The 27,448-nt window shown below is 45.2% G+C and overlaps 2 protein-coding genes and 2 long non-coding RNA genes across 6 annotated transcripts in view; 1 reads left to right on the top strand and 3 right to left on the bottom strand.

The window, feature by feature from the left end:
* CLIP4 (CAP-Gly domain containing linker protein family member 4) overlaps window positions 1–19,935 on the bottom strand; it is a 59,745-nt gene extending 39,810 nt beyond the window's left edge. For 2 of the 3 annotated variants that reach the window (XM_064164361.1, XM_064164358.1), the window contains exons 1-3: window positions 19,804–19,935; window positions 17,439–17,583; window positions 16,986–17,299 (exon numbers count right to left, since the gene is read on the bottom strand). The gene's annotated coding sequence lies outside the window, so the exon portion shown is untranslated. The remainder of the gene's footprint in view (window positions 1–16,985; window positions 17,300–17,438; window positions 17,584–19,803) is intronic. The other variant, XM_064164359.1, reaches the window with a different exon arrangement.
* On the top strand, window positions 548–8,882 carry PCARE (photoreceptor cilium actin regulator). Its single transcript, XM_064164502.1, has 2 exons — window positions 548–4,314; window positions 8,753–8,882. The coding sequence occupies exons 1-2, from the start codon at window positions 548–550 to the stop codon at window positions 8,880–8,882; spliced, it is 3,897 nt and encodes a 1,298-aa protein (XP_064020572.1).
* An 880-nt stretch (window positions 19,936–20,815) lies between the features above and the next one.
* On the bottom strand, window positions 20,816–22,524 carry LOC135186527 (uncharacterized). Its single transcript, XR_010307002.1, has 3 exons — window positions 22,318–22,524; window positions 21,788–22,003; window positions 20,816–21,030 (listed from the first exon to the last, which is right to left on the bottom strand). It is a non-coding gene; the product is annotated as an uncharacterized LOC135186527 (long non-coding RNA).
* Window positions 22,525–24,632: 2,108 nt separating this feature from the next.
* LOC135186415 (uncharacterized) lies at window positions 24,633–27,233 on the bottom strand. Its single transcript, XR_010306840.1, has 3 exons — window positions 26,949–27,233; window positions 25,222–25,316; window positions 24,633–24,743 (listed from the first exon to the last, which is right to left on the bottom strand). It is a non-coding gene; the product is annotated as an uncharacterized LOC135186415 (long non-coding RNA).
* Between the last annotated feature and the right edge of the window lie 215 nt (window positions 27,234–27,448).

The following is a 27,448-nucleotide window of genomic DNA, read 5'->3' on the forward strand; positions in this document are numbered from 1 at the left end:
GCTTTAAAATACAGCCACTTCCTTTGGATCTCTGCCTTCAATTGCAGGTTATGTCTTTGCAACAAGGGAGAATAGAAGAGACAGGTACTAAGTCCTTTTGCCTCCCAATATAGTGCAAAAAATATTTGCCTTTAAAAATACAACACGGATGCTGACTGGCTGATGCCTGCTTACCCTAATGGACTTAAAATCTTATCTGCAGTGGACATCTGTCAAGACAGAAGTGAAGTACAGAAGTCCTCTTAATCCATTAGCTCTAAATCCAGCAGAGCTTTCACACTCCTGTTTTGAATTGAAGAAAAACGGAGTTGGACCTTACAATGGAACAGTGCAGAACTTCAAGAGCAGATCCTGGGCAGTGAGCACTGAGACTGTGGGGCAAACAGCGATCAAAACTGATGACTGAATTGGTATCATAATGACAAAGTTGTGAGAGACTGGCCAGTCTGCAGTTCGGGATGCAACAGTGAGTCTGATGCTTTGTTGTTGTATTTTCCCTAGTTCTTCTGGATTTTTAATCTAAGATACAGCCAAAGACGGGGAAAGGATGGGCTGCACACCTTCTCACAGTGACATTGCTAATACCGTTTCAAAAGGTGGGCTTAAGGCTTTGAACAAACCCAAAAGTATTTGGCGCATTGATCCAGGGGATAAAGGAATCCCTCTGCTGGTTAAAGGTTCAGCTTGCTACGATATTGATGAATTCCACCAATATGAGGTACAGAGGAGAGACTGCCTGGAAGAAAAGGAGGATGAACTCTCAGACCAAGACAAAAATGATAATTTGGAGTTATCTCTCAAGGCTCATTCAGATCCCCAGGTTTCCAGGGAAGATGAGAAAACGGAGAGGACAGCCACAGATGCTGAAATCGCTATGTCCGAACTGATTGAGTCTCAAAAACACATCGCTGAGGCCATAGAGATCAGAAAGCAAAGCTCCTGTGAATCGGAAGCATCGCCATTCGTTTTGGACGACAGGAATGAAAGCAGCGCAAAGCAACTCCCAAAGAAAGGAAAGAAGCAAAAAAGTCAAAGGACAGCAAAGCAAGGTCGACCCAGCAAAATTAAAGAAAAGTCCAATTTGGCCCTGTGTGAGCCAGAGAAAAAGGTTGATTTCCCAGAAGTGCTTGTTAAGGCTCATCAGAGTGCATATGCCTACTTACATCCTAACCTCTCCAAGTATGAAGCTATACTTCAGATGGCCAACCAGGCTACCCAAACCCAGCTCTTCCTGCAGCAGATGGTAAGCTTTCTCGTGCTTCGCTTTGGTGAAATCAACCAGCTCTTGGAAGAAATTGCTGATGATGGAGAAAGTCTTCTCAAGGATGTAGGTGGGAACCTAGCATGGCCAGCAGAAAAAGGTGACATGAAGGAGCACCCTGATCTCCTGCAACAACTACTGCAGTACACGGTAAATAAAATGCAGTTGCTGAGTGGGACTCTGGCCTCTCTTACCTCCGATGCCCTGCAGGAGACATGCAGCTTCCTGCAGTCTGCTGCAAGCAATTTGGAAGGAAAACTGAAAGCAAAGCAAAGCTTTGATGAGCGCCTGCTATTGACAGTAAGGCTGCTTGAAGCCTCAGCGATGGGTTACTCTCAGTCCCACAGTGATGACAGGACTCTTTATTCTGAGGACAGTGGCATTGGTGTGGACAGTGAATCCCTCAAAGAGTTCAGCACTCTCAGCCAGCATGGAGGACAAGCAAGCTGTGACTCTTGTGCCCATGGGCATCTGCCCCAGAGGCATGCCAGAACAGTGGAGCATGTGTGTGATGGGGCAGTGCCGCCAGGCGCAGCTGCATCCCACAACTGTGCACTTGAAAGGCAGTTCAAGGATATATTTTATTCATCTACGCACAGCAGGGAAGTGACCTCTTGCCAAGGTGGAGTACCAGAAGGCATTTCTCCCATATTCCAATATCCAAGCATGAGCAAAAGCCATTCCTGTAATTCCTTCCCATCTGACTCTACTCAAGAAGGTGAACATTTCAGAATCCGTGAATCAACAGATTTTGCTTCTGATGATGACGATGATGAAGGGAGCACCCTTGGGGAGGACGATGACAACATGAGTTTATCAGAAATGGGGAGGGATGCTTTGCCAAGGAGGCCACTGTCTTCTCCAGCAGTCACTGATAACGCACAAAGGCAGTCCATCAAGAGGACAGAGAACGCAGAGACAGAGGAAATCATTCTGAAGATGAAAGATGCCATCAGTGAAAAAATCAAGTTTGTCCCAGCTAAATGCAGACGTAAAGAATGGATAGAAGATGAGAGTGGAAGAGCAGTCCTAAAAACAAGGCCCAGTACAGCAACAGGCAGCCAGAAAACCTTCAGAAAACAACAACGGTCCAGGTCAGAGGAGTCTCTCAGAAGCCAAGCAGAGGATCCAACCCTCCTAGAGCTTCAGAGAACTCAAAAAGAGCTCAACAAAAGACTGGAAACGCTTTATGGAAAGAAGTGTGCAGATAACAACCCAGATCTTTGGAAATCAAGGGCAGAACCTTATTTGCTGGATGAACAGATTGCATCTAGGTCCTCTAGAAAACTGAAGGCATGCCTCTCAAAAAATTTCAACATCCTGCCTAACCAGGATAAAGTCCCTTTATTTATGACTGATCAAAATTCTGCTCATCAACGGGATGAAAAAAGAGACAGGAAGACTTTAAGAGCTACTGTGCCTACCCAGGAGACATCAGGAAGCAAGGAAAATGAACCTCCTAGCACACAAATGCTCGGTGGCAGCAGCTGTGCCCCACGACAGTCTGTCAAAAAGCTTATTGAAACGTTCAGTCCTACTGACAATCTTGTAAAAGCTGCACCTTTAAGATCTTTAGGCCCAATAAAGTGCATTAGAAAATTTGGACTTCCAGTTATCCCACCCACTGTTCCCTTTCAGAGAGGCCTGGCAACTTTAAATCTTAAGCATCGTGTTTCACCAGCAGAAGACACAAACCCTTCAAACAGCAATGGAGCTTCTTCTAGCTTTCCAAATGCCTTTTTTCCCACACCAGCTGCAGAATTAAGCAAGCAGGCCACACAGGAAGAGAGTGATGAAGACATTGAGAACCTGCCACCACCACCACCTGAAATGTTAATGGACAGTTCTTTTGACTTAGCAGAGTTTGAAGAAATTCCAAGAACAGAAGGATACTCTGCAGAAGACGCCAAAAAGTCCACCAAAAGAGAATTTTGTGCTACTAAGAGATCACAAGTCTCCCCCAAAATGAAAGCCTCCCTTCAGTCCATTGATTTATTACCAAGTAAAAGTATCAGTGGCCCCAGTGCAATCACTAGTAAAGGTCTAAAAAGTACTGGAGCAGGGGAGGAGAAATTGCAGAGGTACTCCCTGGAGCTGAACCCTACCAATGTGCGCATCCCCAGCCAGGAGGAGATATTGGCAACCCAGAGGAAAGAGGCTGAGGATTTATACAAACAAACCCGTAAGATTATTCCTCTTCAAAATCCCAGTGGAGTTTCAAAGTCGCACAGCAGCAGCTCGGAAAGCAAAGATCCCAATTTGCCAGAACCTTCGGTGCCGTATCAGAAGCACAGTTCTCCTGATTCGCTCAGGAGAAACGAAAAAGGCTCAGCGTTTGCCAGGAGGGTCTCCCCAACAAGAACTCCTCCTTCTTCACCAACTGAGAAACGGCTTGTCATTCCCTCAACGCAACACAGACACTCTCTGCAGGCTTTTAGCAACCCACAACCAAGCTCACCCACCGTGCAGAGAAAACCCAGTCCTCCCTCTAGCCCTAGGGTGCCCAGCCCACCCTTGCAGAGGAAGCTGCCCTCTCCACCGCCCCAGCGAAAGCCATTCAGCCCTCCTGTGGGGCACAAGCAAAACTTGCCAACAGCGCACCGGCCGCTGGGCTCTGCAGCACACCGCCAAGATGCAAACCCCACCCTGTTCCCCACTGCCCCCTCCCCACCAGCTTCCCCATCCCGCTCCTACAAGGGGACCAGAGCTGGGCTGGATGCTGGGGACGACCACCAGCTCTCATCCTCCAAGAGGGCCAGCAATATCCACTCAATATTTTGTCCAGCCACGTCTTCCTTATTTGAAGCCAGACCTTCCCTGGTAGCCACCAAACCTACTGGGGAGGTGAGCAGCCAGCCTGAAGCTTCACCACTTTCTCAAAAGAGCAGTTTGGTTTTCAAGCAGTCTGGAGACCGTGTCAGAAAGCTATCCCTGAGTGCCATCAATCCTCAGCCATTCGTGAGGAGAAGTTTCTCTGACCGCCGACCAGGGGTCCAATTTCATCTTCCAGCTCCCGTAACATCTGGCAGCGAACCTGCGCTTAACCAAGCGAGGTAAGGACCTTTTCACTTTAGACCAAGAAAGTAGAAGTGTAGCATTGCATTGGCTTCCTAAACTCCAGATGGGAATTTAATGTCATTAAGAGATTTCCCAGAAAGAAGCCCTGCTCATTTACAAACAGGTGGCTGGGCAAGGAGAACATTGCAACTGGACTAGGTGATTGCTGTAAGTCCCTTCTAACTGAAATGTTCTATTACTCTATTCTATTCTTACCCTACGTATTCTACTGCCTTGCCCCAGATTTCAGGAGAGTACTAGTCTTGAGTAAAGGGAAGAACTGTCTTTCCATGGCTTTCTCAAACCTCACACTTCCACATCTACTGTGACAGGCATCCCAGGGAAAATTCAGTGCAGGTTTCATGGCACAGAACTCTCATTATTTGCATGGACACCCCCATTAAATTCAGAAAAGTCCTGAAGTAACCCTCATGTTATAAACATCTTTAAATAGCAACAAGAAGGCAGACTTGGGCTAAAAGGAAGAGTACAGTTCTTACCATCAGCCTCTAAGCCAGTAAACTCTTCAGCTGAAATTTGTGTTAGTAATGTTTCAAATTACACATAATGTGTAGGCAAGGACATAATTATATATATGGAAATAATTATAGCCTGACATTTTGAGCTTCTCGCGTAGGCTTTCAGATCTAGGTGCTGATTTCAAGTCTGTTGGGTCCAGAGCTCAAGTTTTCACAGTGAGAAAAAACTTCCCACAGTTACTGGAGATTCACTGCTCTAAAGAATTACATTTGGAGACACAGAAACATCCCCACCCACTGGTTCCAGGTTAGCAAGAATTAGTGGCTATTTAAACAAGCAAACAAACAAAATCTGTGCCTTGTTTTACATTTTCTCTATCACTCAAAAAATAAATCACAAAAGTAACCAGGAGAAATGGTTGTTTAGACATACTCAAAGATCAGCGTAACAGCCTGGGAGTACACAGTGTTGTTATTCTAGTTTCGTAGCATCTTAGGATGTTTTAAGTCCATTAAGCTCTAAGCTATGCAAGAGGATTTAGATCTTTCTTGGGTAACCTTTCCTCATGTGAGAAGTATTTTTACTCTGGCCACAGAACAGCTGAAATCACAGGAATCATCCCCACAAGCAGGGACTGCAAGCAGGAGTTGGTTAGGGGAGACAGCAACAGGAGATACAGTGCAGTTCATCAGAGATAAACAGGAGATAGAATGGCACTTGGGAGTGCACAAGCACTCGGTGCACTGCAAGCACAGGGACAGTTGTAGATTCTGAAGTCAGAGGTAGAGGTGTTCCTTCCACAAAACAATAAGGAGAGTTTCCCACACTGACAGTAGAGGAGCAAAACATGCAAAAACCACTGGGAAATGCTAACAAAGTTTTGCATTCTCAGTTCTAATGTTGCATTCTGTAAGTGAGCAGAGCATCCCCCTTATGAGGGAGCTGAGTCTGTAGCTTGGAGGAGATTGAGGGGTGAATTCATTCACGTCTATGAAGATAGGAGATTGGAGTGATGCCCAATGATAGGATTGTGATCGTGTGACATTGGAAGGTTTCCTAAAAGCTGGGGTTTCTGTCATGCTTATGTATTGAGTGAAGTCAGCTTTGTCTACTCCAGTGCCTGACAGCATAAATAGATGTTTTCAAAAGGGGCTTTTTGTCAAATCCTGCAAGACAAAGCCCTGGCAGCTTTATGGATCAATTTTAAAACCAGTCTGTTGTAAATTAATAGCTAATTTATGCATCAGTGGGGTGTATTATCTTTCTGCTCTAGTCTGTCAGAGTATGCTGATTAACATGAAAAAAAACCTACTGTAAATAAAATCATCACTTCCACCAAAAAATTATATATAGATATATCCTAGTGGTATGATATACAGCATTGTAGAAGAATATATTCTGAGCCACATTCAGCTCAGCATTTATACAAATGGACATAAAAATCAGTCCTACTGAGTCAGTCCTAGTCTATATCCATTTTTATCTATATGTCCCTGCTCACGGCAGGGGTGTTGGACTAATTGACCTTTAAAGGTCCCTTCCAACCCAAACTATTCTATTCTATATATGCAAAAAACAAATGTAGCCCACCGATTGCCACATGCACTTATTCAAGGAGCAATGCACTACTGTGTGTCTTCCTACGCTTATAGTAAGCTGCCTGGGGCAAACATTTACAGCTTGGCTTGAATGGGCCAATACAAATCTCACAGGCAAAATAGCAACAGGCACAGAAGGGATGTTTTAGGAATCAGCATGTGACAAAAGCTCAAAGAGCCTTCATATCACTGCTGGTCACCTCCTCCCACTGAGGACTGGTGGGAGCACCACACCCCCATGCACAGATGCTGAGACCAGCTCTTACAGAAGGTGCTGTAACAAACAAACCACCACACTCCAATCCGTATTTCTGAGATCATTAAGCAGCCAGGGCTTCCTCTGCTTTGTAAATCTTTCAGCTGACAGAAGGAAATTTCAAAAGATCTCCCTAAACCAGATGTTGTATACCTAAATCTCCTCATTCTGGCTATGTTTGGTCTAAAGTTCACTATTTCAAACCCAGCTATTAGTCTCCTTTCTTTCATTCCTTCCCTTGCTCTACCTCTCCTCTCCAAATATAATGAAGCCTTTTTTTTTTACCTTTATGTGGGCTTTCTGTGTTCTTAGTAGCTTCAGCTATTAGTCTCAGGAGCCAAACCTGTGGTAGCATCACTCTTCTATAGGTAAAATATTTTGAAACTCAGGAAGTTAGCCAGTTTCTCCCATGCTCCCAAACTCCAGGATATATACCTCCACATTTCCCATGCCCAGTTAAAGCATCTATTTGCTGAGAAGCAGATTGCTAATCTAGCATCAGCTTGTAAAAGCAACATATGCTTCATTAGACAGCTGAGTCCCCTCTCCCACTGTCCCCACTTTAACAGAAACACCCCAAAAAAGAGGCAATTTCCATCTCATTTGGGTAGCTAGCATTGCCAGGCATTAAATGTCAGTGCTGAATGCAGATTTGCATTTCTCCTGCATGCTCACTGCTCCCCTCAAAAACCAAAGAGCTCCTTTCCCAAGCATATCTCCTGCCCATCCCATGCTCTAAGGAATACCACAACTAAAAGCATTGTTAGCCCTAACTAGGGCTGGAGCTAGAACTTTTGTGCTTAGTCTTAGGGTACCTGGACAATAGTTTCAGGTTCAGGTTTCGGTGGTCAAGTCAGTAGAACTGGTTCCCATTTGGACAGTCTATGGCTGGATAGGCTGAAGTAACTTTGCTGGTTTCTAAGTCTGGTGGTTTGATAGCAATCAGCAGTTACTGGCATCCTATCAAAGCATAGCAGGTGCAATTGCTCTGCTCACAGAAATCCTGTTAATATGCAACTGGGTTTCTGTATGCTGTTAGAGTAAATAGTATTTCATAGAGACTGCTAATCTCCCAAGAGGTAAAGCAGAGATAGAAGATTCAATGCCTTGAAGACATTCTTCAAGGAAGTCTTGAGAACAGATGGAGTTGACTGAATCAGGCCCAAAGCAAGTAGCTCAAAAGAGAACTTCTGCAACTGGGAGATACTTGAATATGGATTAGGTTTGTGATTGGTCCTGGATCATAAATCTCTTAATTTGTGAGTTCAAATTACTGAAATCCTAGCAGTTAGAATAGGAACATAACAGCTTGTCTGTAGCTGAAAGCTAATTCAGTCTAGCAGTTTATGTTCTTAAAACACAGTAATGATTTCCAGATAACTCTGGAATATTTCCCCACTTTCAGCTTAAATGGTTGCAGTTTACACAGGGCACATTTCAGCACAAAGGCTCAGGATGTGGGATATTAATGACTTCGCTCCACTGCTATAATCAATCTTGATCCATAAAGTCCCTGTGCCCCTAAAGACTGCCAGTGCAACCCCAGGAACATCATTTACACTTTCTGTGTCTCAGTTCTTCTGTCTCAGGAGCGGCAGATTTATACTAGCAGAGAACCCACCCCACAGTCACGCTGGCATACTCAGAAATCACTGTGAGCCTGCTAAGCAGATATATTACAGAAATGAGACTGAAACCAAGCTTTCCACTTACATCTATCTCTTATGTGCAAGTGAACTCAGATTCACACTGATCACCTGTGAAACATATGAAAGGTTGGCTTCCCAAGAGAGTTTAGGGAGAGGACACTACACTGTACTATCCACTGTACTTTTGGGAGCGGATAGGACAATGCATTTGGCACCACAATAATAAAACACAGATGGCAGATACAGAGTGTGGATGCAGGAGGAGACAGGCAATGACATAGTATGGGGGTTGGACTCAGTGATCTCCAGGGGGCCCTTCCAACCCCTATCCTTCTGTGCTCCTAGGTCTCGTGTGGGGTTTGTGCTTTGTGGGTTAATGCGATTTAGTCAGTGCCGTTTTAAAACGTCACAATTCGTTAGCCTCTTAACTTGAGCATCTTTCCTTCTGCAGCCTGGAGGAGAACCCTAGGAAAGCAGGAGATTCTTGGAACAGCCCTTGCGCTCCTGAAATCAAAGAGTCCAACAGATCCTCTTCCCACCCCGAGCTCTACATTGTGGGCCAGGGGCTGCAGAGGGACTGACAGCAAAAACATCCCTGAAGGCAAAGACACACAAGGCCAGAGGCCCTGGAGGGAGGAAACAGCCTTACCCAAGCCTCCAAAATGTGACTTCTTGGGTTTTTGTCCACAAGGAAACAACACGGTGGCATTGCATCTGAACACTCAAACTGGCCTAGACATGAAATACCAGCAGGCCAGTAGGAGCCATTTGCTTCTACTTTGGATTGTTTCATGGTTTAACTCGAAAATCTACACTGAGCAAAAGAAATGCTTCACAGCTGGGTGAGCCTGAGGCAAACTGGTTTGACAAAAACCTGTAGCCAAGCCCTTTGGTTCATTGTTCAAAAGACTATCAGAAATGGTCACTCCTTGACACGTTATTTATTCAGGAAGCATCACTGCTTTGTAAAAAGTGACAGTTGTGACCTTGCCAGGGGGGAGGTAAAAATCCTGAACCAGTTTGGGTTGATGGCAAAAACATCAATGGCTTCAGCAAAGCACACCTTTGCACTAGGCATTTATCAACATGCAGAGAGACAACAAGGTCAAATGCAACTTACAACAAAATTACTCCTTTTAAAGGAATGAAATTAAGGATCTTATTCCTTCCAAAAGGCTTTGATCTTCTAAACCACCTTTGATTATCATGTAATCCCACCACCTCTAGTTTCCAGGGTACAAGGCTTAATCCTGATTAGAATGGCTTTGTAACAGCCCAATCAAACAACATTATAAAGCCTGAGGCACCTAAGGCCATGTCTCTTTTTTTTTGGCATGTGTAAAAGGAGAGAATACCAGCACAGAGAATCCTGTTTTCCCCAAAGCAGGCTCACATTCTTTCTGATTTCTGCAGTTTGAGGAGGGTTACTGTGATTTCACTGCAGAGTCCAGATGGATTCTTGCTAATAAAAACACAAGTTATTTACAGTCAATTAACCCTAGGCTTTTACAACCACCACTGGAATACAGTTTTGGAATTTACCAGGTCTTGATCACCTAATTTGCCATCACGATTAAGACTTATTGTAATTAATTTAGTTTGACATGTTTTCATATGCAACTTTAGTACATTAGGAACGAGGTGCCAGAAAAAGCCATTTGTAGTCCTGTTTTGACAGGAATAGTTCTAATTTTTCCTACAGTTTTCATGATGGTGGTATCTGGGCCCTTCACCTTCAGACGGACTTTTAACCTACCCATCTTCATGACGGAGGAACTGAGGCTCATCTACTGCTGCACAAGGGACTCCTTTGGCTACTGAACTCCTGAGTTTTGATATAGTGCCTTAATCACAACCATCTCTCAACTAAGTTCAGTGCCATTTTATACTATGGATGGCAAGGAAACCTTAGCTGTTGTGTAAGGTGGGGGCTTGAGCCTGAAAGAATTAACTTGGAGCCAACAGATGCTTTGGGTTGTCAGGGATTTGTGCAAAGCAGCCACAACCAGAGTGAACAGCTAAGAGATATCAATAGATACTCCTTGCAATCACACAGGCAGATGCACCATTCCCCCTTAAGTTGGAAAATCACCAGTACTACAGGACAAGCTCTGCAGGCCCATCTTCCCCCTCATCAGAAGTTTAGTTGTCTCCCAGCTGCATAAAAATACAAATAGTTTTTTTCCATGTATGTTGGATTTTTTTTCTATTCTGCTGGCAGCAATAGAAACAAAACAGCAAACTGGCACTTTGCATGCCTAAATGTAGCTTTGGAGCTGAAAACGTAAGAGTGGAAGGACAGCTTCTGCTCAGATACTATAATCACTCGATGGTTTTCTGTAGGAATTCTCTAGCATCCATGATGAGCAATAAGAAATTATTATTTTTTTAAATATCCACCCAGAATCAAATTCAGTGGGGTGAGAGCTACAGAAGCACATGGAGCAACAGTTTACTTCAGCAACCAAGCTGGAAACCTCCTCACATGTATGCTGGTTGGACATGCAGTCAGCCAAAGCATCTTTCCCCAAAACCCAGTCTCCCACGAAGAAGTGATAAATGAGCTGGCATCCTACCACAGCACCTCTCCAGGCTTGGACCTTGATCATCAGGAGCCTCCTTGCAAACACAACCCTGCCTAAACACTGCAGCTGCTGAAGGATTCTGCTGCTGCCCAAAGGATGCTGCAGCAAACTGAGCATTATGTTCAAGACAGGGAGCTCCTCCAGGAATGACCCAGGAGTTTCTAACCTGAACTCATGACTAATCTAGCTAACGGATTTTCTTCAGTACAGTTGATCTACAAGACTCTTGCAAATAAGGTCTTTACCTTCGATTTGTGCAGCAAGCATGAAATGAAAAGTATGGAGGAAATGACAGTTTGTCTCACCTTTGGGAAAAAAAAAAAGAAAGCTTACTCTTTCTTCCTTTTTTTTTTCTTTTGTATGTTACAGGTTTTTCTGGACAACACTTCTGTTTTTCATGAATGCAACATTTCTGGAATACAGCTCTTTTATAAGACCATACTAAACTTTAAGATTTATTTTTTACTGCTGCAAATAAATCAGAGTTTTTATAAGCAGGGTATGAGTTTGGTCTTTCATGTTCTGGATGCAACCAGCTTAAACCTTAGCCCAAAGTTGTGCAATTGATTCTTTGCTTGCTGCACTAGTTAGGGCCCTGTGCCATAAAGAGTTCATCTGCTTCATTCTTCCCCAGCACAAGCTTGCCTTGTTTTGTGTATTTTTCTGGTACATCAATTAATTTAGGTTGCACTTCCATTAAGCAAACACATCTTTTTTAGATTACAGTACACAGCCTGGGCACTGAGAGGTCAGAGCACAGGTCAGCTGTGCTTCCACCTCTCCCCTGCCTCCATCTAAGCTTGAGCTCTCTGGCAGTTTTGTGCTTAGTTGAGATGCTATGTACAGCCACAGCTAACTCAAGCTGGCTTTGTCCTAAGGGTTAAAAGATGAGTGCTTGTTCCAGCTAGGCAGGAATTCATTACGCTGCAGCAAGCACTGACCCACAGCAATAAATCATCAGAGAACTCTGGGCTGGGCAACACACAAGATGGAGTATAAATAGATTTGAGGAACCCTTCTCACCTGTTGTTGGCCTCAGGACCAACCCACTCTTCTGCAAACAGCTTGCCAACACTACTGGAGAGCTGTCCTTCATAAGTACATATGCACATGGCTTTTCAAATGCAGGGCACCTTTTCCCCACCAACTACATTTCCTCTGCTCACAGATAAAGCTGTGATTGAAGGCAGCTATGAGCCAGAGATTAACCAGACTGCAAATGTGCAAAGCTTTGGGGTTTGGGCCTATCCTGAGCATGCATCTAGTAAGAAAGCTTTCTTGTATTTAGGACCTTTTGAGTACCTCATCTCACAGGGAAGAGGGTTTCCCCCTGAACTCAGCACTGGGGAGGCTGCACCTTGAATACTGGGCTTGGGTTTGGGCCCCTCATTCAAAGAAGGACATTGAGGTTTTGGAATATGTCCAGAAAAGGGCAATGAAGCTGACAAAGGGTGTGCAGAACAGGTCTGGTGAGGAGTGGCTGAGCAAGCTGGGGTTGTTTAGTGTGGAGATGAGGAGGCTGAGACCTTGTGGCTCTCGACAGCTCCCTGAAAGGAGGCTGGAGTGAGGTGGGCATTGGTCTTTTCTCCCTAGTAACAAGTGCAGGGCAAGTAGGTTTAAGCTGCACCAGAGGGGGTTTAGGTTAGCTATTAGAAGAAACTTCTTGACTTGGAAGGGTTCTCAAACACTGGAACAGGCTCTCAAATGTGGTGGTTGAATCCATGCTCCTGGAGGTGTTTGAAAGAGGAAGAGATGTGGTGCTGAAGGATGTGGTTTAGCACCAGACTGGGTAGAGTTAGAGAATGGTTGGATTCAATGACCTTGAAGCTCTTTTCCAAGCAAAACAATCATATGAAACACAAATTAAAATGGCATTGTGTAATACCAAACAATCAATGGCAACAGCAGGTGACACAAAGGAGCCACAATCAAAGAGGAAGAAGAAGAGAGGGCCAGTGAGGAAAGGATGAGGTGGAACAGATTTGTTCCTTATTGGAATTGCACTGGGGAAGGTTTGGACCAATACTTACTGGGACAAGAGCAATCTTTGAGTTTTAAAGAAATACTAATAATGGGAGCTTCCTACAGGTGGGAAATGTGAAGTGCTCTCAGCAGTACAACTGTTTGAGTACTTGCACACATCACCTTCAGCAAGTTTGCAGATGACACCACGCTGAGTGGTACAGTTGGTATGCCAGAGGCACAAGATGTCATCCAGCAGGACCTGGAAAACTGGAGAAATGGGCCTAGGTGAACCTCATGAGGTTCCACAAGGCCATGTGCAAGGTTCTGCAGCTTGGATGGGAGAACTGTCATTATCACTACAGGCTGGGATTGAGAATGGCTCTGTAGAGAAGGACTTGGGGGGTACTGGTAAATGAGAAGCTGGACATGAGCCACAAATATGCACTTACAGCCCAGGTGACCAATGGCATCCTGGGCTGCAACAAAAGAAACATGGCAAGCCAGTTGAGGGGGGTAATTCTGCCAATCTACTCTGGTAAGACCTCACCTGGAGCACTGTGTCCAGGTCTGGAGCCCTCAACACAAGAAAGACACAGGCCTGAGGGAACAGATCCAGAGAGATCCAGAAAAATGATCAGGAGGCTGGAGCACTTCTCCTGTAAGGACAGGCTGAGTGAGTTGTGTCTCTTCAGCCTGGAAAAGGGAAGGCTTGGGGGAGACCTTAGAGCTGCCTTCCTGCACTGGAAGAGGACCTAGGGGAAGCCTGGGAGGGACCTTTTACAAGGGCTTGTCGTCACAGGACAAGGCTCTCCTGGTGACAGAACATATGCAGTATTCACCTCAGTCTCCAAAGAGGGCAGAGTTCTTACTTTCTGCTAAGAGATTAGACATTAGGAAGAAGTTACTACAATGGTGGTGAGACACTGGAAGGGGTTGCCCAAAGAAGTTGTGGATGCTTCACCCCTGGAAGCATTGAAGACCAGACTGGATGAGGCTTTGAGTACCCTGCTCCAGTGGGAGACATCCCTGCTCATGGCAGAGGGGGCTGGATCAAGATGGTCTTTAAGGTCCCTTCCAACTGAAGCCATTCCATGCAACACGATAAACTGTGACAGCAGCTGTGTCTGTGCACAGCTCTTAGCACAAAGAGAGGCTTTACAAGCTCCTTTCCCACAGCCAAATGCATTAAAACACTGGAGGGGGTGGCTTTTAAGGATACACAGGGGCAGTTTGTTGGCCAAAGTTAGTGTTTTTTTCAGCTTAAAATACCAAGTCAGAGGACAGGCTTAAAGGATCAGGTCCAGTCTAATTTTAACTCCAGTGGCTTTCTCACCTCTGCCTGCATCAAAGGCAGTATCACAGTATCAGCATTCAGTGTCAGCTGTCAGAGATTTGGTAGCAATGCAACCACTGCTTCTTTTCCCCATCATCACTATTTAACAAGGATAAAAATAGCCACCTCAATGTAGCCCCACTCCTTCCACTTCAGAGAGAATTCAGCAGCTGGTTGCCAAGCCCACCTTTAACCTTGGCAAGACCAAATTCCACTAGAACCTAATTCTTACACTCCATGCCCCAGCTGCACCTCTGCAAAAGGAGCTTCCTTCAGCTGCATTCTCTAATTCTCCATTCCACTCCTCACAGCAACACCCATGCAATCTACAACAGGAGCCTTCAACCTCCACACTAGACCTCGGGTCCACCCTTTCTTCCTTGTCCTCCCTCCCTGGCCACCCTCCCCATTTGCCATTCATTTTTTTTATACCACCTTTTTTTTTTTGGCATTTACATCCCTGCAAGAGTTCATGGTTGCATTTCCACAGGGAGATTCAGGGCCTAGCTAATGTGTTTGCATGGCACAAATGCTCTGAAGAGCAGAGGTACTATGCCACCAGGTCTGGGACTTGACTTTTGGTGAGAAGAAAACATTCATTTGAGGAAATAGAATTATAGAATTGTTTTGGCTGGAAAAGACCTCTAAGACCATTGAGTCCACTACTCACCTTAAGACTACCATGGCCATTAAACCATGTCCCAAAGTGACACATCCAAATGTTTGTGGAACACCTCCAAATATCCTGTGAGTTTTCCTGGTTTCAGAGTAGATAGCACTAGAGACTCTCTGCTCATGTACTTTCAGAGCTCTGCTGCCACCATGCACAGTGAGATGACACAAGGCCAGTCTCTTCCTACACTGCAGGGGTACTTAGAGCTTTCTGCACTCCTCTGTGGCAGAAGTAATGGTACCTTTTATCTTCCCCCTTTCCTTGACGACAACACTTACCTTCAGAAAGCAAGAGGAACCATCTGAGACAGCCAGAGTCAGTCCTGGGGCTCTGGCAGAATGTAGGGTAAGAGAAACTCAAGATGGAAGCTTGCAGTGCATTTCTTTTGCTATGCTAATTTACGTGGGGGAGCAGCTGCACTGCACATTAAATGCAGCAATTACAGTACTTAAACTGACCCTACAGGTGCAGCTTGCAGTCTTCTCTCTGGTGAGACTTCTGCAATAGGCTTACAATAAAAATAAGTTTGAAAAGAAATCACACATTTCTATTCTCACTGCTGCTGGAAGAAGGTCCCACAATGCCCTGCCTTTTGGTTTGTCTCATTCAAAAACCTCAGTAGCTTCTTAATAGCTTTGGAGATGTGCAGCTGGGCAAACACGGGGCAGGAGAGCACACCTGAGCTGAACCCCTCCCATTAACCTCTCCACTTACCACTGCAGATCATCAGCTAAATTTGCTTCCCCTAAGCTAGAAGTGCCCCTCTCCTGGGGAAACTGTCTCAGCTGGAGAGTTAAAAAGGCAAATCAGCCAGACAGAAAGGAGGGTGATAGTGCAGGTAGGTAAGATTTACACTGGTGGAATGCGGGAAACAGAAAGCAGATAAGACACCTCTCAAGGCCAGCAGAGAATTAAGAAGCCAGTTACATTTGATATTTTTCAAACCTACTTTGCAAGCACTACAAGGAAAAGCATAAAAAACAGGCTGTGGAAGGCCTCATATAGCATACACAAAAAGGTTGTTTGGGTTATTTCCCCAAGTGCAGATACTTTCCTCCACATTCCCAAAAGCCCACAGCCAAAGAAAAAGGACAGAGAGCTTTTACTCAGCACGGCAAAAGCAGCCTGACCAAAGCAGCATTTACAAGGCTCCAGCAGGAGAGGGAAGCAGCAAGAACAACTTTTAAGGTAGAGGAAGTAAAGTCAGGAGGCCCTCTAGAGATGCCAACTGGTAAAAAAATCCCAAATGACAAGATTTCTTTAAATTGCCAGTTTAAATAGATCTCAGCAGTGGCAAACTACAGGTGCTTAATGAAGTGGCATAGCTCAAGATCTGCTGTTCAAACTCAGCCACCCTGCAATATTCTCCAGCATTTCACCCTTAGCATTTGGATGCACACGTACACCCTGGGGAGCCCTGTCACACCTGCTAAACAACTGCACCGCCAAACTGATCCTGTTCCTGGGAAGCTGCTAGGAAACATTCTCAGGAGGCTAATTCCAAAATGCTTTAACAGGTCTGCAGGGACTGTGGCTGCTTCTACCAGGTAGATCAAGCTGCTGAGATTGAAGCAGCTCAGGTGGATGTGGACTGGCAATACAAGGGTGAATTATTTCTAGCTCTGTGAGGCTACCATATTTCAGGACATCAAGGAAGGGATGTGACATACATGGGCTTAAGATCAAGGGATGGACTTAACCATGGACACTATTGCACAGGTTATCTATGACTGTGAAATGTGCTGCAGTCCAACAGGCCAAGTGGGTGAAGTCTCTGGTTTGAGGGGTGATGGCTGAAATATAAACGTGGGTAAGCCTGGCAGACTGATGCCATCACGCTGCCACAAACCCACCAAGGTGAGCACTGTGTGCTTACAATGGTGAAAGCAGCCACTGAATGTCTGGAAGCAGAATCAGTGCCCTGTGCCACTGCTCAGAACACCATCCTGGGCCTTGAAAAACAAGTCCTTTGGTGACATGGCACCCCTGAAAGAACTGAATCAGATAACAGGACTCATTTGCAAAACTGCCTTACAGCACTTGGGCCAAGGAGCATGGCATTGAGTGGGTGCATCACATCCCCTATCGCACCAGCAGTTGGGAAGGTTGAATGTTACACTGTCCTCACCTCTAATGTCTTTCACCTCTCCTGCATTTGAGAGCCAGAAGTAAGAACTCTGTTCTCTTTGGAGACTGTGGTGAAGGCTGCAGGATGCCCAGGTCTGTCACCAGGAGCTCCTGACTTCTAGAAAGGCTGTGCCCGTCCAGCAGCCAGCACTGCAGTTAAGGCCAGGCCCTTGGGAAATTTCATGTCCTCCTTGACTTAAACATGGAGATTAGCTGAAGTAGGCAACACCCGAGAGATGTGCTGTGACATCAAGCAGAACTTGGCTACCGAGGTGGCTACTCAGAGGGCAAAGGATTGCAGCAGCAAGATGTTATCTGAAAAAGAAACATTTATTTGTCTTTAATGATCTTCTGGGTTTATAAAGGAAAAAAAACGTGCGGGGAAGAAAAAAGAAAAGCAAAGGGGTGGCAGGGCACTGGTAACTGGATTTTGTCAAATAAAATAAATTCCTACCATTTTCTCAGTCTTTTTCTTCCTCTTTCCTTTCAGCTTGCTTGGGAAAATTTCCAATTCAAACCCAAAAGCTCTCCTTTCACATCTGTGAATCCGAAGTTCACTGCTGCATAAGGAGCCGTGTTAAACATTTCACGCCAAGGCCCTCCAAATTAAAATCACATGTGAGTAGTGAGAAGGTTTTGAATCCCAGAGCTCTGCAGAAGTGACCTCCTCCTTCTTCTAAGGAAAAGGGTGAGAAGGCTAAAAACTCAACACATGCACTCACATTTCAAGGCTAAGCTGGTGTTAAATCTTTTCAGTTCCCTGTTGGGATCTACGGACAAGACTCCCAAGTTGCTCTTACAAGAGAGAATTGCTGCTCATTGCCAAAACCATTTACTCTCAGGGGCTCTTGTAACATCTGAAATCAGACCTTGGCAGAGACTGTACCCAGTACCTGACTGTCATATGTAATATATCTTTTGCTGTACTGCCTGCTGTTGATCTGGAGTCCTGTTTTACTTTTGAGACTGTTGCCTGGATTAGTCTGAAAGCCTTCAGCTTCACTGGAGGACTCCATCAGACAAGCACAGCTTTGCATGGAGGTAGCATTCAAATGGGACATGCTGCAACATCTCTAGGTGTCACCAGGAGCGACACCACTAAAGCAGGTAACCTGCTGCTGTGGGAATCGCTACAGAGCCAAACCCCAAAGTGGCTTTCAGTGGTGCTGCACTAGGAAGTGCTCCAGTTTGCATGAGGTACTGTAAAAAGGAAGTCCCTAATAATCTTCTTGCAAGCATGCAATAAAGAACTGATCTTGCTATCCTAATTAAGTTTCTGCTTTGGTAATTACAGTCTTCCCATATGCCTTTTCCAACAGACACTTCACTTTTTGCCTCACACTCTTGCAGTGTTGGTAGACTGTGTTTCACTCTTGCTGTGCCCTCCCAGAGTCACTTCACAGCTGCCGCTTTAAAAGAAACACTCCCAAGATCTGGAGGCCTTGAAGGAGCACAAAATGGAAAGCTTTCAGGGAAACACTTAGGGTTTGAGTGGGTGAAAGGATCTGTTTGTCTGCTTGGGTTTTAGCAATCTAAGTGTATAAGCACTATTCACCTTTCAACTGAAGAGTTTCAAATGCTCTGTGCAGTTTGGAAGAGTAAAGCTCAAGTCAATGACAGGTTTACCCAGCCATTCCTCTGGCTGCCTTGAAATACCTAAAGGCAGGGGAGATCTGTTAGAGAAAACAAGGCAGCAGGCAGCTGGCTCCCTGTTTCCTCAGCTTTTGCTCTCTGTGTTACATAATAGCCAAACCTCTCGGTCAGAGGACAGGCAGCCCAGCATTTGCAGACTGAGCCAAAGAAACTGCTTCTCCATCCTCTCATTTTCACTGTGCTCCTCTCTTTGTTACCTCAACAGCTACAGGAGAAATTTCCCTTCCATTCTGCAGAATGCTTGTTCCTCTGGCTGCTGGCCTGACTCCATGCCCTGGCATCAGGCAGTGGTCACGTGATGAGCATTTCCTTCAAGACAGAGGACAGAGCAGGACAGATGTCAGTGGAAAGCAAGATCTGTGTCTTGGTCCCATTGCAGTTGGGCTTCATTATCTAGTTTGTCCTAATCTACAAAGTGACTCCCTCAAGTGGGATTGGGATCCCAGGCCACGGCTAAGGAATGTGTGTGGCCTTCAGCTGTGGATGCCCCAGTCAACACCAGGGTTAAGCTAAATAAATAACTCAGGCATTTAGAAGCAAATTTGTTTGTAGGTACAATTCTGGTCTCAGAAAGTGGGGGGGGCTCTGGTTTTCATTCCCACACCAAGTGACCAAGCAATTTTCTAACCAACTGGCATTTTTGCATGGAGCACTAAAGGTGACCAATGAAGAAGTCTCACCTAAAACAGAATGGGAGGCATGTCAACACAGACCCTCAGAGCAATAGCTGGGCTCTTAGCTACAAAATGCAGCAAAGCAAGGGGGCAAGATGTTGTGCTTGTTTAAGCTAGGAGCACTACACAATCCTTTAGAGCTCTGCCATGCATTTTAAATTGTGAAGGCAAGTCTGTTACAGCATATGGGGAGGTTTTGCTCATGCATTTTTGCAGTACAGCCTTCTAACCTCCACTAATGCCCTAGGTGTTGAATTTGGGAATATTTGTGATTCAGTTGCCTGCCTCAGTTTTTGCAGATGTCCATAAAAATTAGCAGAACCAAAAATGAAAATTAAAAACCATTCTGCCTTGTTTGCCTGAGCCTCTCTCTCTGTAAAGTCAGTGTATGAGAGACAGATCTACCTCGCTTCTGCTGTGACATCTGCCAGCATGGAAAATTTACAACACTGCTCAGAACTGGGAAAAGGGAAATGACAGAAAGCTCCATACCAAAGCGTGAAGGGATCTGTTTGCTGCATCCTCTGTTAGCAGAATTCTGCATCTTTTCCCCAGTCTTCTCCCAGGCACCACAAAAAAAATGGGTGGAGGCCGAGAGCAGTACAAGCCTTATATGCTTCTCCTTACTTCAGAGGCACAACCCCATCCCTGGCACAGAAAGGCAGTGGCAGGTCAGCAAATTCACTGAGCTCATGAAGCAGCTGATGTGAAGAAGGTTTGCTATTCCCCTTTAAGACTTGCTTCTTCAACACTGAATTTTTCAAGCATATTCACCCAGTGCTGCATTTTCACAGCCAACATAAATCTACATGGCAAGGGAATTTACGGCAGACCTTGGCTATGTAGTTATTGGCTATAGCAATCTTGCCCCATGCAGAACAACATGTGGAACAAGCCATCATTTACAGCTGGATTTATACCTGTTTGTTCTAAAGAAATGAACTAGGCAAATCATAAATTCTCTTAAAAAAATATAAGACAAAGAAGAAAGGTGGAAAATAGACAGGACCAGCTAATGCCTATAACGTAGAGCCCTTCAGGAAGCTGTTCTGCAAAAGCTCTGATGGGCCAGTGTCCCTTCAGGCCAACAGCAAAGTGATTAATCTAGGAAGTCAAATTGGGAGCAAACAACCTAAAAAAACCCCCTTTGTCCCTGAATTCCAGCAAAGCTGTGCTCCGGGATTTATTGTTCAGCTCTTCTGTGGCAAAGCAGAGAAGCAGCACAGAGCCAAAGGCTCCTGGGACTCTGGGGGAACGCTGCTACATTCAAGCCTGACTGAGAACTGGTACTCAAGGACCACACCACTAGTTTCTGGTTACCCAGCTCAGCAGTTAGTCAGCAGGAATTCAGGCCCTTGGATACACAGCATAAACGTGTGATCTGCAAATCTTGGCATCCACCACAGAACCCCAGCTCCCTGCATCCATACATACTTGCTCACCAGCTCTCCTCTCACATTTCAGCAGAAGTCAGAGCTGGAGTAAACAGCAGGTGAAGAGCCTCAAGGACCAGAAACTTCTGGTTGCAGCTGCAGCGATGACAGTAGTAGCACAAGTACTGCCAGCGTGCTTCTGAAGCTACACCAGCAGATCCAAAGGGAAATCCAGGCATGGATGCATCTCACCAGACTAGAAACACTTCACTGGAGTTTCACCAAGCAGATATATGTATCTTCTGCAAGCCACATGGAGCAGCCTGAGTCTCCTTCCCTGGTGGAACTGTGTGCAGAAAGAAAAGTGTGCAAGATCAACACCTTTCCACTAGATACTTGAGGCTTTTCTGCCCCCACGTAGACGGAGACCTCAAGGCTGACTATGGAACAAGCATTTCACCCCTCATCAGATCCCCACTATGATCTTTATTATTCAATTCAAAGTCTCTGTCTCTGAATTCAAAAGGCCCTTTTCATTTGGGATTTTCAAGGCTATTTTGCTACAATTGAAGACTGCAAAATGAGTAACTGTGTTCAAAGCTTTTCCCAGAAGATCTGCCACTACCAGAACAGGGATCAAAGTCTAGTGAGAGACAAAAGCCTCCATTGCCTTTCCAGCACATATTCCTTTTGTCTTGTTTTAGTGGACATAAACTTAGCAAAGTGCACAGTTTACAAATCCAGTTCTATAAAAACAAAATACATGCACTTTCCCAGGAGGAAGGGGGAGAAAGCAGCCATGACAGATGTGAGTCACTTCCCTCATGCTCTTCTGGCAGAAACTTTAAATAATCCCTAGAATGCCCCCTCAACTGAATTAACAATCAGAAAAATGCTCCAAGTGTTAAGCAGCATCCATTCAGCTGCAGCTCACAACATGATACAACAGACTGGGACAGAAAGAATGCAGACAGGATGTCACCAGCAGCTTGCAGCAGCTGGATGTTTCCACAGACAGCAACAGCTATCAACAGACTCAGTGTTCACTTGACTCTAAGATGGAGAAGCCTCAACTGAGAAGAGTCAGTTGAGGTTAGCCTTACCTAGACGAGCAATGGATTCTTCCAGCCCTTTCAGAGCTGCAACATAAATCCCCAGGTGCTTTGAGTCAGGTTGTTACTGACTGCTGACACCACACCGTACAGCACTAGCTATAAAGCATCTCTGAGCAGTGGTATCATCAAAGCCAACATCTCCAGTGCCTTCTATTTCACTTTCTTGTGCAAGTCATGAAGTCTTGGACCAACAGTGTCAAAAATCTGTTCAGAAAACAAACACCATGAGAGCTGGATTAAAATGTCTTTGTTTCAAGATGGGATGTAGAAACAAGCATCCAGCGACTTGAAAGATGAAAGTAGTCCCTCCTGTTACTACTTGCTAGCACAACTGCACTTTTTTCCTGTGGGCTACTCACTATCAGGGTTGCAAAAAGACTTTTTAACATTTTATTAAGAGGCCTGGGTGCAAACAGAATAGTGATTTGGTGTTCACATAGAAACCCTTCAATTAACCACATTTTAACAAGGCAAAATACTATCTTTGGCAGAGATGTATGAAACAAACAAGTATTTACCATGGCCATTTTTCCACAAAGCTGTCTCAAGTACTAAGGGTGGATGGATGAGATCCAAGTTTGGTTTTGTCTCAGAATCTGCATCTGGAGAAGTGCATGGCTCTGGGATAATTTGTCTAGCCAGCAGGCATATTTCTGCCCTTTCATGTGCTGTGCAGTTCTCATGAGAGCAGGTTCAGTCCCTTGACAGCCGCATTGTCCTGCACCCTTTTCTAGAAAAGGGTGAAAAAGCAGCTGCTGGGAGAAGAAGGAAAAGAAGATCTTTAGCCGTTTTCATCCTTGTTACAAAGAGAAAAAAGGACCTCTAGGAAGGGTGAAAACAGTCTTCCCAAGCATGAAGGGGCTGAGAAGTGAATAGGCAGGGCTGTGTTTGTGTAAGTCAAGACAAAGCTTACAGAGGCATACTGTTTTATTTTTTTTAAATCATCACAGCCTGATACTTCCCTCCTCCATCCCAACCCCTTTTTCTTCAAGAAAATAACTGCTAAGCTTTCAGTGGCTGGACTTCCTCTATTTCAACTCAACTGTTAGGAGTAGACAGCAGAACACAAGCAACAGTAAATTCTGCCAGCATCTTCTGTCCAGCATCATCAGGCCTGACAGATTAACATATCTGGATGGAAATTGCTGACTCTCAGGCCTGGAGCTGAACTCAGTTATTATGAGTAAGAAGGGACCTGCCCATCCCAAACAATTCGTATGTAGTGCCAAAGCACCACAGATTAACTTCTGTGCAACAGGCTCAGGGACAGAGCTAGTGGGAGAAGAGCAATAGCTGCCTTACTTACTTGGACAATGTTACTGCAGATGAACTTGGGAAGGTTTCTACAGTGATCTAGGTGGAGCATCACTGCATTGATGCATGTCTTAAACTCCTTATCTGTTAGGAGCTTGTAAAGCTCATCAAGCTTAGGAGATTCTTCCTCAGCCTAAGGTAATGTGGAACACATTCTCTTACAGTGCAACACATACTTGAGACCTCAAACTGGAAAATAAAAACAAGGTAAGGCATTTTAGGGGCAACGTCTTTAGTTAATTGTGAAGAAACCATTTTGAGAGGACTTTCTAATATGATTTCAGCCAGATCACAGGATGTTAGGGGTTGGAAGGGACCCAAGGAGATCATCAAGTCCAACCCCCCGTGCCAGAGCAGGACAATACTATATAACACAGACCACAGAGGAACACATCCAGACAGGCCTTGAAAGGCTCCAGAGAAGGAGACCCACCTCTCTGGGGAGCCTGTTCCAGTGCTCTATGGCCCTTACAGTAAAGAAGTTCCCCCTTGTGTTGAGGCAAAACCTCTTTTGCTACAACGTACACCCATTGCTCCTTGTCCTATCCCAGGGAGCAGTGAGCAGAGCCTGTCCCCCCACTCCTGGCCAGCCCTCAGATATTTATAGGCATTTATCAAATCTTAAGTTTTCTCTTTTCCAGACTAAAAAGTCCCAAGTCTCTCAGCCTGTCCTCATAAGCCATGCCCTCCAGTCCCCTAATCAACCTCCTAGCCCTCCACTTGACCCTCTCCAGCAAATTCCTGTCCCTCTTAAACTGGGGAGCCCAAAACTGAGCACAGTACTCAAGATGGGGCCTCATCAGGGCAGAGTAGAAGGGGAGGAGAACCTCCCTTGATCTGCTGGAAGCACTCTTCCCAATACATCCCAAGATCCCATTGGCCTTCTTGGCCACAAGGGCACATCGCTGTGCCATGCTTAACTTGTTATCCACCAGGACTCCCAGGTCCCTCTCCACAGGATTCTGATCTCAAAAGCAACTTGAATCTCATGACAATCATTGCAGGAGACAATCTGCAAGTAACATTATTCTTAGTGCTTACTCAGGAACACCAGGACATCAAGGAAGGGATTCAGCTCAGTTATCTTTGGTTGTCTTCCCAGGTACTCATCCAGCATCCCTTTGTGAGCAGAAATGGGCACTACTTCAAAGTTTAAATACTTCATCCTGTGAGAGGACATAGAAGGAAATGACTTACACCGGAGAAGTGTCTCTACAATAACTATGGGAGTCTGGATAACTAGCTCAGATGCATATGAATGGAAGAATCCTATCCAGAGGAATTAAGGGCACATCTGAAAGGATGCAGAGGATTAGTGACAAAGGAAAAACCAGAAGCCAGACATCTCACTATTACATTCACATTATTGCTTCCCTAGGGACTGGATCCACAGTTTAACGGATCCAATGGTAACAATCTATTGTATTAACCTCTCTCTTCATGAGCATGGAGAAATCCTCACTATGTCCCATAAGTGAGGTATGTGGAACAAGAGTAAACATAACACCCTTACCTCTTTTATCGCTTTTGACAACTGCCAAGGAAACATCACAAAACCTAGAAGGAACGATTTCTGAGTGGCAGGCAAGAATGGCATCTGCTGGGGAGGAATCCCTCTGAATAATTATCCCTGAAAGGCAATTAGCAAAGAGATTGATTTTTCTTATAATCCAGCGTTTAGGCAGCACCACCTGAAGCTACCAAGCTGTTGGCTCAAACAGACCAAGAAAAAATGCTTCTGATACAGCACTTAATGGAAGGTGCTGTTGTGGTCAAAAATGTACAGCAAAGCAAGAGGCAAAGGTTTTAGAAAGGATGGGTTAAGTCATCCAGCAAATCATCTCATTCCACAATGTTCCCCCTTTCCTGAAGACTTTCTTTGCAGCAGCATGGACTGGAAGGCAATGCAAGGAAACAGTATGGACCTCCTGCAGCTGGAGCACTGCTCCTGACCAAGGCTGCTCTAGTGTTCCATGCCTGGGACTGTTTTGGCACGGTGCCACTAGTTCCCTTTGCACACCTGGGCTGCCTGGGCTCAGAGGGACTGGGGAAAAAAAGTGTTTCTGACTTACAGAAAGGGACAAAGACTGAACATGGCACTTCCTTACCATTCATTGCTGCTGAGCTACGCTGGCTTCCTAGATGTCCCCATCCTCTGCCTCATCTTCTTCTGGTTTGCCAACAATGAGTGGCAGCTTGTTTGCTGCAAGGACAGAGTCAGATATCAGCACGATATATCCTGGTCAAGGCACCCCTCTGCCAAGCAGGCTACAATTCAGTCACAGAACTCTTTAGGCTGCAAAGGACACAGCACTGCAAGGCTGCTGCTAAACCGTGCCACTCAGCACCACATCTCCACGGCTTTCAAACCCCTCCAGGGATGAGGACTCCAACTCTGCCCTGAGCAGCCTGTTCCAGGGCTTCACAACCTTTGTGGGGCACAAATTGTTCCTCAGATCCAAACTCAGAACTGGACATTCAGAGCCAGCTCCCAAGCACCTATAGGTACCACTGCCTGATCACCAACTGCAGCAGAGCTCTCACTCTTTGGGAGCCAGTGCCACCCAGTAGGGCTTGCTACCCCACGAGTCAGCTCCTGAGACGTATGCATCCCTCCCTGTATCACCTCCCTGTCAGCAAAAGCACCCTGAAACGCTTTGAGGAAGCCACTCCAGATGCCTCTACTCTGCACTAAGCTTGAACAGCAGAGTGCTGCTGGCCTCAGGCAAATTCCCAAGGAGCAACCACTAGGGAACAGGGATACCTGACCCTCTACATCTGACAGTGCCTCTCTTTTCATTGACTTCCAAAATTGTAGTCAGCAGGCAGCTGAATGCACATACTTTGTAGGATACCATGGGGAGAGTAGAAGCTTATGGCTCTGGCTGTTTTCCAAGTGTTATTAATATTTACTGTTTCAGAAGTACCCACTGGCTGCATTTTGAAGATGCTGAGGGGAAATTTATTTGTCACCAAATGTATTTGTTTGCAAACTGTGCAATGCTTAAGCTTTTTCTTGTGGGAAAAATGCAATTTTCAGTCTAGAGAGTGGCGACAAAAAAGCCTTCCAAATGTGAACCAAGACTAAAAATATGTAAATACAGATGCAAGTTGTTGCTAAAAACATTTGGTCTTGGTGATAAATATACAAGGTACAAGATAATACAGCTGACAAATGCATTTGTTGTGACACCTGTCATCAAAATCAGTGTAGGTCACCAATTTCATGTCTTGCACTCAAAAGCTCATTTTCTAAAGCATAGATGAAAACAGCTGAGCTGTCTAAAAGATTGAGTATAAACATTGCATAGGATCTAGATGAACTGCTAGGAACTCTCTAGGGGGTTTATGCTCCCTTGCATGTCCTACAAAGTGTGGGAGAACTATAACATCAACAATATGCAGGCAGAGATTGATTTAGGTATCACAATATCACTGTCACTGACCACAGAGATATCACTGCATAAGCCTGTTGATATGCATCTCTCTATTTGCAGGTAGCAAGCAGCCTGGAAGCAACCAGGTAGCCTCTCTTGTATGTTGTCTCCTACACAGATAGTCATCATATTTGTGTAGGGTGACAGAAGAGGCACTGCTTGTTCCCAGCTCCCCAGCACTGTCTCTGCCACCGCACTCAATCTTCTCAGCTGCAAACAGTAGCTCTCTTTTCCTCTACACACCTAACGCAGAAGTAGACTTTTTTTTAACCACAAAAGATTTGTGAGGCAAGGAACAATATCTGGCACAGCTCATCACCACCAGAAAGACCCCACAGAGGAACAGACATGCAAAGCTTGTCATGTGCTTTGTCAGCTATGACAAACGAGGCCATTACCCTCCATCACCAGGTGAGTTGTCCTTGAGTACCCTCAACTTGCTGGTACCAGGCTTCTTGGCTCCCTTGAGAGGTGGAATTTCAGATTTCTTTTCTTCTACCCCCTAAAAAGACATTTTAAAAAACCAAAACTCAAATACCTGAACATGAATCTACAGAAGATAAGAAACTGCTGGTTGAAAGCACAAGTTACAGCCAGGATCACTGCTACTAAGGAAGGCTGAGGAAAACATTTTGTAACATAGAGAGGCAGACAGGGCAGAGATCTACTGATGTCTACTGTCTGTCCTCAGTAACCACAGACAGATCATAGGTGCTACCTTTGAGGGCAGCATATAAAACCCTGAATTCATTAGTCTGGAGCAGAAAGGGAAATAATGCAAAATGGGAGGGAGTAAGCCTTCATAAAAGGAAGAGCAAGAAACTTCTGGACATCTCTGGAGGTTGTTACATGGTGTTGGGAGTTATTCTGCTGCACACTCACCCTCCCTATTCCTGCA

This window comes from Pogoniulus pusillus, chromosome 25, assembly GCF_015220805.1.
Source record: "Pogoniulus pusillus isolate bPogPus1 chromosome 25, bPogPus1.pri, whole genome shotgun sequence".
NCBI lineage: Eukaryota > Metazoa > Chordata > Aves > Piciformes > Lybiidae > Pogoniulus > Pogoniulus pusillus.

Excerpts from the sequence above, each read along its gene's own strand:
- PCARE (XM_064164502.1), top strand. The coding sequence starts at position 548 with ATGGGCTGCACACCTTCTCACAGTGACATTGCTAATACCGTTTCAAAA. Across the intron at positions 4,315-8,752 it reads CCTGCGCTTAACCAAGCGAG|CCTGGAGGAGAACCCTAGGA; the intron begins GTAAGGACCTTT and ends TTCCTTCTGCAG.